The sequence below is a fragment of the Montipora capricornis genome, chromosome 2 (genome assembly GCF_036669925.1).
Source record: "Montipora capricornis isolate CH-2021 chromosome 2, ASM3666992v2, whole genome shotgun sequence".
NCBI lineage: Eukaryota > Metazoa > Cnidaria > Anthozoa > Scleractinia > Acroporidae > Montipora > Montipora capricornis.
The window spans coordinates 53,699,775-53,714,774 of NC_090884.1; the positions used below are offsets into that span (position 1 = coordinate 53,699,775).

Consider the following 15,000-nt stretch of genomic DNA (forward strand, 5'->3'; position numbering starts at 1 on the left):
TCCATATTGTCGCTGGTTGTCAACATTACCTTGATCGCTTCACCTGGAGACACGACTCAATTCTCAACTTCATTGTCAACTCACTTCAACCTGTAATTAATGATCGCTCTTCACTCCATGCTGATGTCAATGGCTTTCAGAGTCCTTCAATTATAACTGGTGAAAATTATCGTCCAGATCTTCTTTTCCTAATACAGTCCAAGTGCCTATATATTCTAGAACTAACGGTTGGTTTTGAATCTAACCTTACAAACAATGCAGTACGCAAAAAAGCAAAATACATGAACGTGGTCAAAGACATGAGAAGTAACTACAGATGTGTCAAATTTGTAAACCTTTCCATTAGCTCCCTTGGTGTTCTCTCCAACGAATGCTCTACGTTCTTAGAAATGATGAATGACATTGGCATTGACAAAACGCAACAACACTATATAATCAAAAAAATGGTAAGTCTTCCCATTAGAGCAACATATTTTATATTCTGTCGTAGAAATAAGACTTGGGATAGCCCAGACTTAATAAAACTGTAATATATATATATATATATATTTTTTTTTTTTTTATTTTTTATTTATTTATTTATTTATTTTTTAATTCATTTGTAAATACAGTATACAAGTATATCACTCAATTTCAAGCAGCCAGTTGTTAAGAGGCCCCGACTGTAAATATTGAGAATCGCTGGCAAGGCTTGAAAATTCAAAAATCGTGATACTTTGCCCAAAGACGGCTTTTGGGGCACTAGTTTCGAAAACGTAATTTAAAGTTTCAGGAAATCTAATTTTTCGAGAAATTTGGGGAAAAAGGAGAATTTGTGATTTGCCTTATTAATTATGCAAGAATAATGGTCGAAAATTGATCACTTTCTTTTAGCTTGCATTCAAACAATTTGCATCGCCAAAAAACGAAATCGATTTTGAATAAGAGCATAGCTCTTCGTCTTTCTACCAGTGGGAAAGGTTTTACTTTCTTTTATAGTTTAGATGTTTCCCCGGCTTTTTGAAAAATGCTACTGTGCATGCTTTGGAAAACAACAATAAATTGAGCAACTTCATCAGCTTTAAACTTATCTTGGTATGTCTGATTTCAAATGGAATTACATGGCGTGGGAAAGTTTGACCTTAGTACTTCCAAAATATGAAATAAAAACTCTGGGCAATTCAGGCTTGCGACGACAGAAAACAAACATTGGCGTTCACTACGTTGGAATAATTTGCATAATGCAATTTTCTTCATGGGAAACTCTGAAGAACTATCTGGTTAGAGGAGTGCAATTTGGAGGCTGGTATTTACAAGAAATACTCAGACACGAGTTTTATGTTGTAATCTATCCTTTTTTTCAATGTTGTTTAGTTTTCACATCACTCGACGCATTCATTCGTAGGATTGACAAGCTACGCTACTGATTGCGTGACTGGTGTCACGTAAATATCTTCCAGGATTCGAAACATGCCTAGGAAATGTGTGGTTTTGAGGAGCTGCAGGGAAAGAGAACCACTTGAAGCATGACAAGCATTGCCTTAATCTAGTCTAAGATTTTCAATTTTTGTTATCCTTTTCATTTTTCTCTCCTTTTAGGAAGGTTGCTATTATTCCAATCATAACATTTCCAATCCATAATTACGTTACCTCCCAAGTTTGTTTGTAAAATGCCGCGTCGGTCTGAAAATCAAGTTTCAAGGTTTCATTAATATCCTCCAAATAGTATTGTTTCCATTTATTTACAATTTCTTTCTGAAAGCATTAAGATTTCCCTGAGAAGTACTTTCTTCCCAAATTATTCAAGATTAACAATAGGGAACATATGTGTTTACAAAAATTGCTTTTGTTATTCAAATTTGCCAACCACAGGAACAAAAGACCCTTTGTTTCGACAGCCAATGAGGCTTTGGTTGGCACATTTATGACAATAGGTGGCGTCAACGATATCTTCCCTATATCGCACCCCAAACACAAGGCTAAAAATAGCTCATGTTCCAAGAAATCAAAGTCATGCAACACCATTAGACTGAAAATAACGTGATACCATTCTCCTTACAACATTAAATTTGTTTAAAAATCACAAACAGCCCGCTCAGTCATTAAAAATGCTTAGCGTGATATTTGTCTTGATGTAGTGGCTTTCAGGTAGTTACCTGTGTTTGTGCTCAACAGTGGAACCCCATGATGCAATTTTGCGCTCAGTACTGGAATTTTGTTTCTCAGTCGAAAGAACACAGTGTCAGATATCCACCTTTGTTCAAAAAAAAAAATCTTTAGCGTGTTTAAATTAGAATGTCATTTTGCAGTTTTGCTTCCCTTGTCGGTGGAGCTTGTGGTCCAAGTGCTGAAGATCCAAATGATTTCCAATTTGTGGACTTGAAAAATTGTAATCGGGAGGTGAAAGGGCACCTGAAGTTTTGTAAAATCGTAGCCAACACTGAGAGTACCGACAGCGAGAGAAAGTTGCTACTTGCCCGTGCAGGTAAGTGATAGTACTACTACAGCTTTCCTCGATTGTAACGGCAGGTACAAAACACAGGTCACAGGTCACAGGTCACAGGTCATTGTTTTACCAATACAGAGAGAATCTTAAACATTCATTAAAGCTAACCTTTGAACTAATTAGGCCTAAACAAAAGATCTTAGGCCTAATGTTAGTATTGGTAAACAGTTAGGGTTGTTTACCTGTGTTTTGTACCTGCATCAGGTATTTTCGTCGCACAAGAGTGCCAGCTTCACATGACTGTATGCCCCAAGCACAGAGACAGCTACGGTATTCGCTGGAGAACTGGCAAGACAAGATGCGCTGTGCCAACAGAAGTTGCGGGCCACAAATCAGCGACAAACGTGGGAGATCGCGGGATAGATGGCCAACTGTCTTGCTTCATCTTTAAAGAAACCGAAATGCTTGTGCCAGCTGGGTCACGTACGTAATAATTAACACCCACGTTAATTTTCTAGACTTAAGAGATGTTTCCTGTAAAATAGTATAAAAATAGCTTTGTATTTTGTTTTAATACGTGCCAAGACAATATACATAAACGGAAATCATTTTTAAGCGCAATGCCCATGTGCGGAGGAGGGGAAGGGTGGGTAGAGTGGATTATGATCATAGTTATTAAAGAGAAAGGGACGTGTTCCAAGGAACTCTTTATTGCAAACGTTTGTGCCGTTTGTGGTTTTATGCAGTTTTGCAGAGCTAGCATTTGTTTCAGATTAGTTTGTGAGTATTTGCCTGTTGGGGGAAGGGGTGGGTAGAATGGTCAATGATCATGGGTACTTCAAGACAGAAAGGCGCGTACTCGTTTAAAGAGCGTTTTATTGCTAACGTTTGTAGTTTGTAGGCGTATACAGTTTGCAGAGCCTAAATTTCTGTCTGTTTATTTCGTGCGTAATTTCCCGATGGATTGAGTGAAGAAAAAGAGCTTACAGCCTCCGCCGTCTTTCAACCACGGGTCCAACGTTTTCTTCAGATAAAAAAATAGAAAATAGTGTTCTGCAGAAAATTTGTAAGGCCCGCTTACATTGTAATTCTTTCATCCTTCCACGGTAATAAATTAAAGTCAAGCAAACATCTGACTGACTACGTGTAGTCTTGCCACTTGAGTAAATTCGCTTATTGGTGCTGAGCAACAGAATTCATTGACTTTGTTTAACGAGCCTGGCACAGAACCGTACAAATATTGACAGTCCTGCGAACGCACTATTTCAAACATGATTGAACTTATGTAAATCTGTAAGACGAAAGTAAGACTAAAGTACTCAGTCAATCCCAGGAAAAAAGCCTCCTAAAGAAAAACAATAACTAACAACAAACTCAACTCGTATTATCACGGGAATAGAACCAAGAAAAACAAATAACATGTCATTTTAAAACTATCACCTTTAACGCTATCGCAAGAAATGACATTACAGTAGAAGAGATTGTAATTGCTTCCCTCACTGTAGTTTTAATTGAAGTGTGTGCTGTATCATTTCAAGCCTTAGATTTTTTTTTTACAGGTGCACGTTTCGGATACATCTCCAATTGGTGATCACTGTATGACATATGCACTGAGTGACCCACATGACAGCTCTTTTCGACAGAAATGCCCACATATTCACCACGATCACTGTGCAGAAGGTGTCAGTTTAAGCACTCTGTTGGACCAAATTAACAGATTCGTTGAGCAAGCTTCGTTTCAATCAAAAGATGACCGTGACGAAGCCACCTATGTGGCAAAACACAGCAAAGAAGCAATAGAAAGCTGGAAAGCTCATCACCTCCGATCAGTAAGGCAAGACCAGTCTCGATTACAGATTCTTGAGAAACTTGATAGCGAATCAGTATACGTAACCCAGGACTGGGCAATGAAATTTCTTCCGAGAAAGTATCGCGAATCCCAGTCTGACTGGTTTGGAAAACGCGGTATTTCATGGCACATATCTGTAGCTGTTCGCCGCCACAACGAGCAACTGGAGTCTCAAGGTTTTATTCACATTATCCAGAATTGCACCCAGGGAAGCTCGGCTGTTGTCCCAATCACGACACATGTTCTGAAAACTTTGAAAACGGAACACCCAGAGGTGAAGCGAGCTTTCTTTCGACAAGACAACGCCGGCTGTTATCACAGCACTGCCGCCATCTTGTCAGTACCGGTAATAGAAAGAGAATCAGGGGTACAAGTGATCGGGGTTGATTTCTCAGATCCACAAGGTGGGAAGGGACCTGCTGATCGCATGGCTGCAACCGTCAAAGGCCATTTTTCAAGGTTCGTCAACGAGGGGAACAATGTTACTAATGCAAAAGAAATGGAGAAAGCGATTCTCTCTCATGGGGGCCTTCCTGGTATTCGAGTGGCTGTGATAGAACGCTTAGGCGAAACGGAAACCCTCGGGCTGCAGCAGAAGATTGCTGAAATCAGTAAACTGAACAACTTCAGTTTTTCTGCTGGGAGAGTGAAGGTTTGGAAAGCCTTTGATATTGGTCCTGGAAAGAATATTTGTGTGGAAGGAACAAATGGTGACTATGGTAAATATTATTGTGGGATCATTTACCATTCCTTTCACTAGTTTGAAGTTAGTAATAACGTATTCAGTTGAGGTCTCTTGCGTTAAACCTTTTGTTTTCAGTAGAAACGTGCAAGTCACGAGCATGTAATCCTTTTAACTGTTATGAGAAATCGCTTGGTTATTGTTATAGTATCCTCTTCTGTAGATTTTTCGTAATGACTAACATTTTCAGACTATTGTTATTATCATTTATGTTTTCTCCCAGAATCCCAGTGCCGAGCAATTTCAACCTTTTTCTCTCCTGGAGATTTTAAAGAGTTAGCCCCACGAGATAGCCGAAAGAAAGAGCCCAATGTGAAGACAACTGAAGATCGAGAAGAAGGGGCCAAAGTGTAGATCAAAACCAACAGCAATTATTCATGTGTCCCAAGGAGGGTTGCACTCGCGGATTCCAAAGGCACTCCGCACTAGAAAAGCACGTTATGTTTGGAAAATGTACTCAGACAATTGAAAGGGAAACACTGCTGGATAGAGCGAAGTTAAAATACGCTGAAATACTCTGTCAAGGCGAAACTTTTATGCCAAAATTACCATCGACTAGTTCCACTGAGGGTGAGGCAATTCTACCTGAAGGATGGGCTCTAAAGCAAGCGAAGAAAGCATATCGTTTCAACGAAGAGCAGTGGCGTTATCTTGAAGCTAGGTTTAATATCGGCCAAGAGAGCGGCATGAAGATTGATGCAGATGTTGTTGCGAAAGAAATGCGGAGAGCGCGAGGATCCAATGGAGAGCGGCTATTCAGGGTGTCCGAATTTCTGACAACTCAACAAGTGGCTTCTTTTATCTCTCGGATGGCCGCCAAGATAAAACAGCAATCTCTCAAGGGGTCGGATGCTCCGACTGAGCCACAGCCAGAGCCAGAGCCAGATATTATTGCCTGCAGGATGAACATAACTTTTCTGCAGCTAGAGAAGCGGTGATGGATGCATTGAATGTGCAGCACCCCATAAGCCACGACCAGTACGATATTTGTTTAATGGTAAAGGAGAACACACTTGGAAAACTAAAGCTTGGTGTGCTGAAATTTCTGTGCGAGAACTTGAATATTCCAAAGCCACCTGACCAGAGGAGAAAGGCTCCCTACATTTCTAGTTTGCAAGAACTTGTAAAAAGCTGCTCTTGCAGTAAAGTGTGATCACGAGTTTCGGAATCAACGAGGCATTCAACTTTGGGAAAAACAAGCCTTTTCATTGATATTAGTCGGCAGTCATCTCATATGGCCTCCACGTTAACTTTCCTTTTTCTGTGCATTTTCGTTTTTCTTAGATAAATAAACGTTACCTCATAGAGTTTTATTGACAAGCTTCAGATTTTACATATGTTACATCACTCGCCTCTCTGTCTCTTAAACAGTATTACCGTGTTAAAAGTCAAGGCATTCAAGTGACCTATCCTATGATAGGTTTTATTATCTTTGATCAATTAGTGGTGATCAACCATGAAGAAATTATGCTGGTCACTCAGACACGGTGCTTAAAAGATTCAAAGGATTGATTGAGGTCTCATGCATCATTGTATTTCAAAACTTTGCTTCGAAGTTCTTAGGAAGTGATCAAAACGGTTCATTAAAAGGCATGTTCCGAATCCTGGAAAGAAATTTACGTGACACCAGTCACGCAATCAGTAGCGTCGCTTGTCAATCCTACGAATGAATGCGTCGAATGATGTGAAAACTAAACACCATTGTAAAAAAGGATAGATTACACCATAAAACTCGTCTCTGAGTGTTTCTTGTAAATGCCAGCCTCCAAATTGCACTCCTCTAACCAGATAGTTCTTCAGAGTTTCCCATGAAGAAAATTGCATTATGCAAATTATTCCAACGTAGTGAACGCCAATGTTTGTTTTCTGTCGTCAAAAGACTGAATTGCCCAGAGTTTTTATTTCATATTTTGGAAGTACTAAGGTCAAACTTTCCCACACCGTGTATTTCCATTTGAAATCAGACATACCAAGATAAGTTTAAAGCTGATGAAGTTGCTCAATTTATTGTTGTTTTCCAAAGCATGCACAGTAGCATTTTTCAAAAAGCCGGGGAAACATCTAAACTATAAAAGAAAGTAAAACTTTTCCCACTGATAGAAAGACGAAGAGCTATGCTCTTATTCAAAATCGATTTCGTTTTTTAGCGATGCAAATTGTTTGAATGCAAGCTAAAAGAAAGTGATCAATTTTCGACCATTATTCTTGCATAATTAATAAGGCAAATCGCAAATTCTCCTTTTTCCCCAAATTTCTCGAAAAATTAGATTTCCTGAAACTTTAAATTACATTTTCGAAACTAGTGCCCCAAAAGCCGTCTCTAGGCAAAGTATCAGGATTTTTGAATTTTCAAGCCTTGCCAGCGATTCTCGATATTTACAGTCGGGGCCTCTTAATTGCCTATACGTAGAGAGATTTACAACTGTATTCGAAGACAAATAAAGTTTCCATTATTATTATTATTATTATTATTATTATTATTATTATTATTATTATTATTATTATTATTATTGCATTTCTAGCTCTAAATAGCATACTCCTCAACTCTTGAATAACCATAATATTTATTGAATAACTTCATAACGACATCAGCAGCAGTTTTAAAACTCAAACATTACCTTTGACGTATCAAAACAGTTAGGCTGCCTTGATCTGAAGTGGATTTCAAACGTCCAAACATTTGACAGGCAACTCACGACGTTGTTTAGTTTGGAAAATGCTTCAGTTGCATCCATTTTTTCAGTTCTGCCATCGACAACGAAACCTTCCCATTTTGGCAGGAAAAAATACAGCGCTCTGGTTCGATACTCCAATGTTTTGTCCTTTGAGAAGGGATTCGAGCTCCAAATCCAGGAAAAGATACTTTCATCATTAGAGACATAAGCCACTCCGTCAATTTGATTCCATGTTGCTATCGAAAAGGTAATGAGAGAGACAGGTCAATGTTTGTTACCAAGTGCTGAACGAAAGGCAATGCATTTAAACGGCCCCTTCCAATAATTAGCATACCTAGTTAAAACGAACCCCATGACTGGGTCTAGCCTGCGAAGCAGGTAATCTCGCTCCCAGAGCCTCCCTTACCCTTGTCCACCGAAACGGGGGCGGAAGGCTCCGGAATTATCCAAAACCGGAACCAGCAAACTCTGATTCCGGTTGAATAACGCGTACGTGAAGGGCCCCCTGAAAAAAAAATATGGACATGTGGAAAATATTTGTTCAATGGTTCAATAATTTTTGGTGCATGAAATGGAAACTCTGCCATTGCAAACATTTTTTTCCTGCGACGAGATTCGCAGGGTTCAATAGTTAGTTTCTTGCACATAAAACACTGCAAACAAATTACAATTTTTCCCTCAAAAACTAACATCCGTTAACAAATACGTTTTTTCAATATTACATCAAGTATGGCCTCTTTTGGATTTGACCAGAGTCCATCTTTCCCGACCGCTGGTCAAGGGAAAGATGACTCTGGGAACGAGATTGACGTATCAGGCGGCCGGTTTCGAGTGATCTTTTGAATGTAATGGCGGCAGCAGCACGAAAACCTGAACCAACCAGAAGGAGTGAGAACCCGCCTGCCTTCAACCCCACAAGATTTTCGAAAACTCCCATTTCCAATCATGTGTGATGAGCACGGATTTGATGTCAACTAACGAACAAATCATGGCGCGCCTTGTGTAAACATTGCCGGGAATACAATTCGTATCTCTCTAGGGAAAAATTTACAAGATCGAACTGAGACTCGGATTTCAACTTACCGTTAGGGTTTATACTGTTGTGCGATATGTCTACAATGATATAGGAGACAAAGTTATTAGAATGTCCTTTCAAAACTTAGAGAAATTCCTTGTCCAGCGCATCTTCTGCCGAAGATTGGCAAATCCCGTGGAAAGGACACTTAAATATCACCTCTACTTCTTAGCTGCTTTACAGCGTCTTTCTAGTCTTTTTTAAGACTACCAGAAAATCCAAGCTCCCGCAAGGAAGTTTCCAGATTTCTTAAAAACAGTTCGTTGGCTCGCTTTGCACTGTTTTGTTTTTACACTTTTACGAAAGGGAATAGCAAATGTTGGCCGACATGCAGGTTTTTGTCTTTTGACAATCTAACAGCCAATTATTTTGCCCGTCCACCACCGAACGGGAGTTTCGAAAATCTTGTGGGTTTAACTGCAGGCAATTTCTCGCTCCCTCTCCTCGCCCCCTCCCCCTTCGCTTGCTCTTTTGACTTCGGCCTAGGTTTAAGAGCAGAAATTACATTCACACGATCACTCGAAAGACAACCCCAGTGGAATGAAGCTTCTAAAATTCACCAAACCACCGGCTATGCAGGCTACACTAGTACGATAGAACAATCGTACATTCAGAGCCCATGGTATTGGGAAATACTTTTAACCGCAAATGTTGCACAAATCTCTTTCTCCCAAAGATGCGGTCTTTCATGTAAAACATCACAATTAACCCCTTTATACATTAAGTCGGGTTGACTAGACAGGCGGCTGCCTTAATTATAATGGCTTTCGTATAGAGTACACATTTTTGTTATACGACCAACAACTTGGGTCGAAAATATTGAAAAAAAAATCATGTGAAAGAACAAGAGAGAACTTTAGAGGAACTTTCTAATTTATGTTGACGCTTTATTCAAGGGCTCTGTTGTTTTGGACATTTGGTTTTGTTTGGACGAGCGACTTGCATGTATTTGACAGCCTCCAAAAGTGTTTTTTTTTTTTTCTAATTTCTTCGTTTTGGCCACATCTTTAGGGATTTTCTTCCCCGGTTTAGAATTTCCTTGTTATGGTTTCTGTGCCATACCTCAAAGGATCGTAGCAAAGGCAAAATACTTATGTCTCCTTTCTTACAGATAATTATAAGCACTTACCTCCAGGCTTAATATCTTTTTCACAAATTATTAACGCACGATTGACGGTCAGGTAATAAAATGGAGGAAACTCGAGTAACTCCTCATAACAAGGTGTTCCTTTACTGATCACCACATATTTGTAGTAGGTTGGTTGCCGAGCTCGGCCAAGGCTTATTGTGAACTGACCACGAAAGTACAAAAGATTGTCTTCGTCTTCGTATTGTTCGCTCCTAATTGAATAAGAAAGATAAAATGACAACCTTATACAATCACAGTCAAAGTGCCTAACTCAAACTTGAATCCAATTCAAATCCCCCGGGGTTAAGATTTTTTGGTCTTCTTTGTCTATTGTATTTGCATTATAATGTCGCATTCACAATTAAATGATATGGAAATACCTGGAACAAAACGTTCATTCCCAAAGGATTTGAATTGTGTACAACATTAAGCTAGCAGATTTAGTCTATTGAATAACAGTAGAGAAGTTGAGTTAACTATAAAAATGCTATTCGGGTCAATCAATTAAATATGAAAAGGGGACATGACCTCTCGCAATACTACCTTTAAAAAAACATCAAAGAAAGATGCCTGTAAAACGTAAACTCCAGTACGATAAAGTGACGTCAAATCAACCAGTTTCTCCCATTAACCCGTCTCAAAAGTAAATACAACTTTTTACTAAGGCGTCATTGGTTGTACAAGCAACATATGGACTTTCCTTACGAGATTCGAGGCCCACAAGTGCCAGACTTTTCTTGCTTATCATAATTATGAGAGTGGGATCGAGCAAATAACAACCGTCTTCAACTCTTCCCTGTCCTCGGTCATTTTCCCTACTCTAGGGAAAGACTCTAAGAGGATTTTGTTGTTGAATGGTTAATTGATCATGTCAAGTATTCAATCAATCGTAACCAATTTGGCTACTTAAAGGGGACATTAACAACTTATTGCCTCATGGACATGCCGTCTTTTTATCCAGACACAAGCAGCTCGATATGGGAAGCTTTTTGATCAGGTGGATGTGCAGCTTTTGTAGTAGTCGACGACAAGCTGTTAAATTAAGCTCGGCTGAGTGGATGTGACTCAGTTCACGCACGTATGCCAGACGGTACAAAGCTCTGTCCAATTTTCGTTCCTGGTTATGATAAACAACCTGGCTAGCTATAGGCATTGCACTCATTGCTCCTCCAGCTTCTAGCATCTATAACCTTACAATACTTGATCACAGGTCATCCAATTTGGCTTGACGACTCCCATAAAAAGTGACTTGGGTTACAACCTCACAGTCGACATTGCAAAAATGTGAATCTAAACCCAAAGAAATACAATTTAAGAGATGGTTATAGGTACCCTCAGACCACGTCTGACCTCTAGCCGAAGACCATAAACTGCTAAACATTAGAAAGCGTGCCCTCCCTCCCTCTGGAATGCTAGTGTTGACGAGATTATCACCAAGGCCTCAAAACGCCATTACATCCTTAGGGTACTGAATGACCTTATTAATGACTACTTTGCCCCGATGCGATCTGTCCAGGAGCTAAACCGCTGCTTACAACTTCCTGCACCCTAAAAACGACTTAACCCATGACAGCAACAACGCACCGATCATTTTTTACAGTCTTCACAGCCAATGACATCAAGGCTAATTGACAGTCGACCAATAACATCATGAACTTGTTGACCAATCACATCAACGACCAGAGTATTTATACCATCTGATGACGTTTAACATTGGACTCTGAAGATGACGTCCGCTCAAATTAACGAAACTTCATTCAATGTTACCCAAAACGGTCCTTCTCAGGACCACACTCACCCGGATGATGGTACTTCACTAAGCTATGAGTATTATTTTTATTAACAATAATTGTGAATAAACATTTATTCCAGTAATAAATATACTGTGATACTTACTCGGCAACAGCAGCCATATCAACACAGTTCACCTGAAAGTTTCCTAAATCTTCTCCGTGCGCTCGTATAAATAAGCTTTCATCTGCCATTTTAAAACTCGAGGCAAGAAGAACATGGAACACCACAGTCACTCCATCTTCCGGAGGAACCTGCTGAAGGCTTGGGGCTGGAAGAGCTCTAAGCGACAGTAAGAAATTTCATTTTTACAATGCAGGTCTTGTTCCTCTACCTTTTAGCATGTGTTTTTCGGCTGCCAATCTCCTTTGAGGAGGAATAATGGCAAGAAAATAGCAAAAACAAGTAACATGTAAAAACCACAGCGAGGGTACCATTTACGACTCGGACTTAAAACACTGAAATCCTTTTAATAAAAATTTCGTTTTTCACAAGGGTGAATGTAGTAACTCTCCTTTGTTTTCCATTCTCGAGACTTACTTCAAAACTTGCATCTCGTAATTGTAAACGTCTCCTTTCTTATTCGTTTTGCCTTTCTTTCCTTCTGTCCCTTGTTCTTGTGCGTCACTTTTTCGATACCAATTGCCGCTTGGTTCAGCTCCAGCATCCTGACGAAATGCGCACCAAGCATAAGTACAAAGAAATATATTTTTATTGATCTTGAACACATGTACATTCAGAGAAGACAGAATTAGTTTTAAAACACACTGCGGTACTGACCCGAGGGGGGGGGGTACTCGACATATCCCTGGGTGGGGAGGTACGGCGCGGCCCCTCATACCCTGACCATGTTTAAGACAAATATCGCTAATTTTCCTACCCAATTTAAGACAGAATTCCGATTTTTGATACCCTGTTTAAGACATTTAACCCAGTTTAAGACAAAAATTGATAAATCAATACCCTGATTAAGACAAAAAATGATAAATTCGATACCCTGTTCATACCCTGGCTGGCCGCACGTCCCCATTAAGGCCCTATAAGGGAGTACCCCCCCCCCCCCCCCCGGGGGTACTGAGTCGTTTGAAACACTGCAAGCTCTGACTACCATGGCAAGTACAATCGTTGTGTCCCTAAACACCCATACCTAAAGAACATTTACATTTACACTAACGTTTCTTCCTGGGCATCCCCGGAACATGCATTACTCCCATGCTGGTGCTCTGTTAGATTTGTTACGAAAAAATACATAACGAGAATTTCAACTTATAGCTTCGCGAATTCAGCTGTGACATTTGGTCAGACCCCGACAACCATACGTTCTACACTCTCTCCGCCATTATAATTATAGTATACTAAAAACCCGCATAACAGAATCTATGTTTTCCAGTTTCAGGACGATGCGGTCCTTATATATTCGGTAATTAGTGAAAAATCAGCCTCAAGCTGTTCTTAACATGTTCTTAAATTCTGTCTGAAAATTATACACTGCATTACACAACTGACACTGCTTTCTTAATTGACTCTATTGAATATTGTCGTTGGTTGTACAAACAGTATTGTGAAGAAAAACAACTTGATTTATACATTTATAATTTTGCAGAGATTACTTGCTGTATTTCACTTTCACTGTGCTATAAAAATTAAAGGACAAAGAGCACAAAAATTCAAATTTAAAAGAATTGATTTTACAATGACATGGTTATCCTGACCCAGTGATTTTTAATCGAAATGGTACACAGTATCTACTTATACATGTATATAAGAACCAGTTGAATTTATCAGGCTGGACTGGTTCTTATCCAGGTCAGATGTTTTTTTTGTTTTTTTTTTTTAAGTTGACCGCTGACCGGGGGCTGGCTGTCGATTTGATCGCAGGCTCAAGGTAAGACACACGCACCTGAACGAGGCTTAATTTTTCGCGCTCTTTCTGTGGCTCGACGAACACCGCGGCAAAACGTTTGCGCATGCGTGATCTTCCACATTTCCGGTTTGATTCACTGGAGAAAATGTCTCCGCATGAGTCGCGCAATATGGCTGCCGTTTGGGAATCGGTACCTTGTTGGTTTACGTTCTTTTTAGAGCGATCAAGGCTAGTTTGAACGCCAGTTTCAAATGGAATGTATCCTTTGAGAACGTCTATGTTGTGTAAAACGTTTGCAAGTCCAATCCAACTAGTATCCTCGGAAAAATTGCTCCTGGAAAATTTTATTTCGTGGGAAAAGAGCTGCGAAACAGGTAAGTTTTTTACGCAATTTTTAATGTAGAAAGTTAGTTGCCATCGGGTACAAAAAGTTACTGTAATGTGCAGAAAGAAGGATTCCCAAGGTTTCCGTTCATGTGTGAATTGGCTTTTGGCAGGGAAATGGCAATATTGTGCAACGTGAAGGTTATTTTTTTCTGCGTTACTCCTTACGATCGGCACCTCTACATAACATGAATGATCAATGATTCGATCAGATGTGAATTTGATTTTGAGTGTGACTGTGTCATTGGGAACGTAACCCTAACATCAAATATTTTAAATAGCTGCTTTTAAGGTTATTATATTCTCTTTTCTTGTTAATATATCTTTAAGTTATTATACTTCTTAGCAGTCACAACCCCGGGGTCACAACTCACCGATCCATGTCGACGTCAATTTCATTATTTTGTCCGTTAAAATAGTTACCAAGTTATGGATTTGCACTTAATTTGTGTTTAAGGCACGTTTTTGACCCTGCCACAATCCATGTTTTAGTTAAAATAATGTTTGGAAGAACTGAAGTGAGGGTACATTACTAGAGCTATATATAGATATCTATAGATTCAGATTCGTGACTCTTTGCGTGTAACAAATCATTTTTTTATTAGACTATTGTTTTGTGGAAGCATTAATGATGTACTTTGGTTTTAGGGGACTGTCATGTGTTGTCGGATCAAGTTAATCTGTTTTGAGTCATGTGATGGTTGACAGTGGTTCCTGAAATGAAGAATTACATTATTGCCATGGACGTTTTTGGTTACACCCCACATGTTGTTCTTTTCTTAGATGACAAAAATTATTAATATATTACGTGATTTGGAGCTGCAGCTAGAAACAGTGACAATCCAATGCATAAGGTCTCATTGTCGTTGGTTGTACAACAGTATTGTGAAAGCAGTAAAATATTTTAGAAAAAAGTTTAAAGCTTTTATCATAACTTCTCGTCTTGGGTCCTGCTGGACTTCAAATAATTTTATGCTCTACCATTTTGAGCAAAGGACTTGTCAATCAACCTGTTATAATATTTACAATATGATCTTTGGATAGTAATTAATTTCTACTTGATATC

The 15,000-nt window shown here is 39.3% G+C and overlaps 1 protein-coding gene across 2 annotated transcripts in view; it reads right to left on the reverse strand.

Moving 5' to 3' along the window:
- Positions 1–15,000, reverse strand: part of LOC138027547 (E3 ubiquitin-protein ligase rnf213-alpha-like) — a 198,357-nt gene that overhangs the window by 166,568 nt on the left and 16,789 nt on the right. For both annotated transcript variants that reach the window (XM_068875097.1, XM_068875094.1), the window contains exons 3-6: positions 12,227–12,354; positions 11,792–11,968; positions 9,896–10,107; positions 7,635–7,927 (exon numbers count right to left, since the gene is read on the reverse strand). In XM_068875097.1, the coding sequence (XP_068731198.1) occupies positions 7,635–7,927; positions 9,896–10,107; positions 11,792–11,968; positions 12,227–12,354 (810 nt within the window). The remainder of the gene's footprint in view (positions 1–7,634; positions 7,928–9,895; positions 10,108–11,791; positions 11,969–12,226; positions 12,355–15,000) is intronic.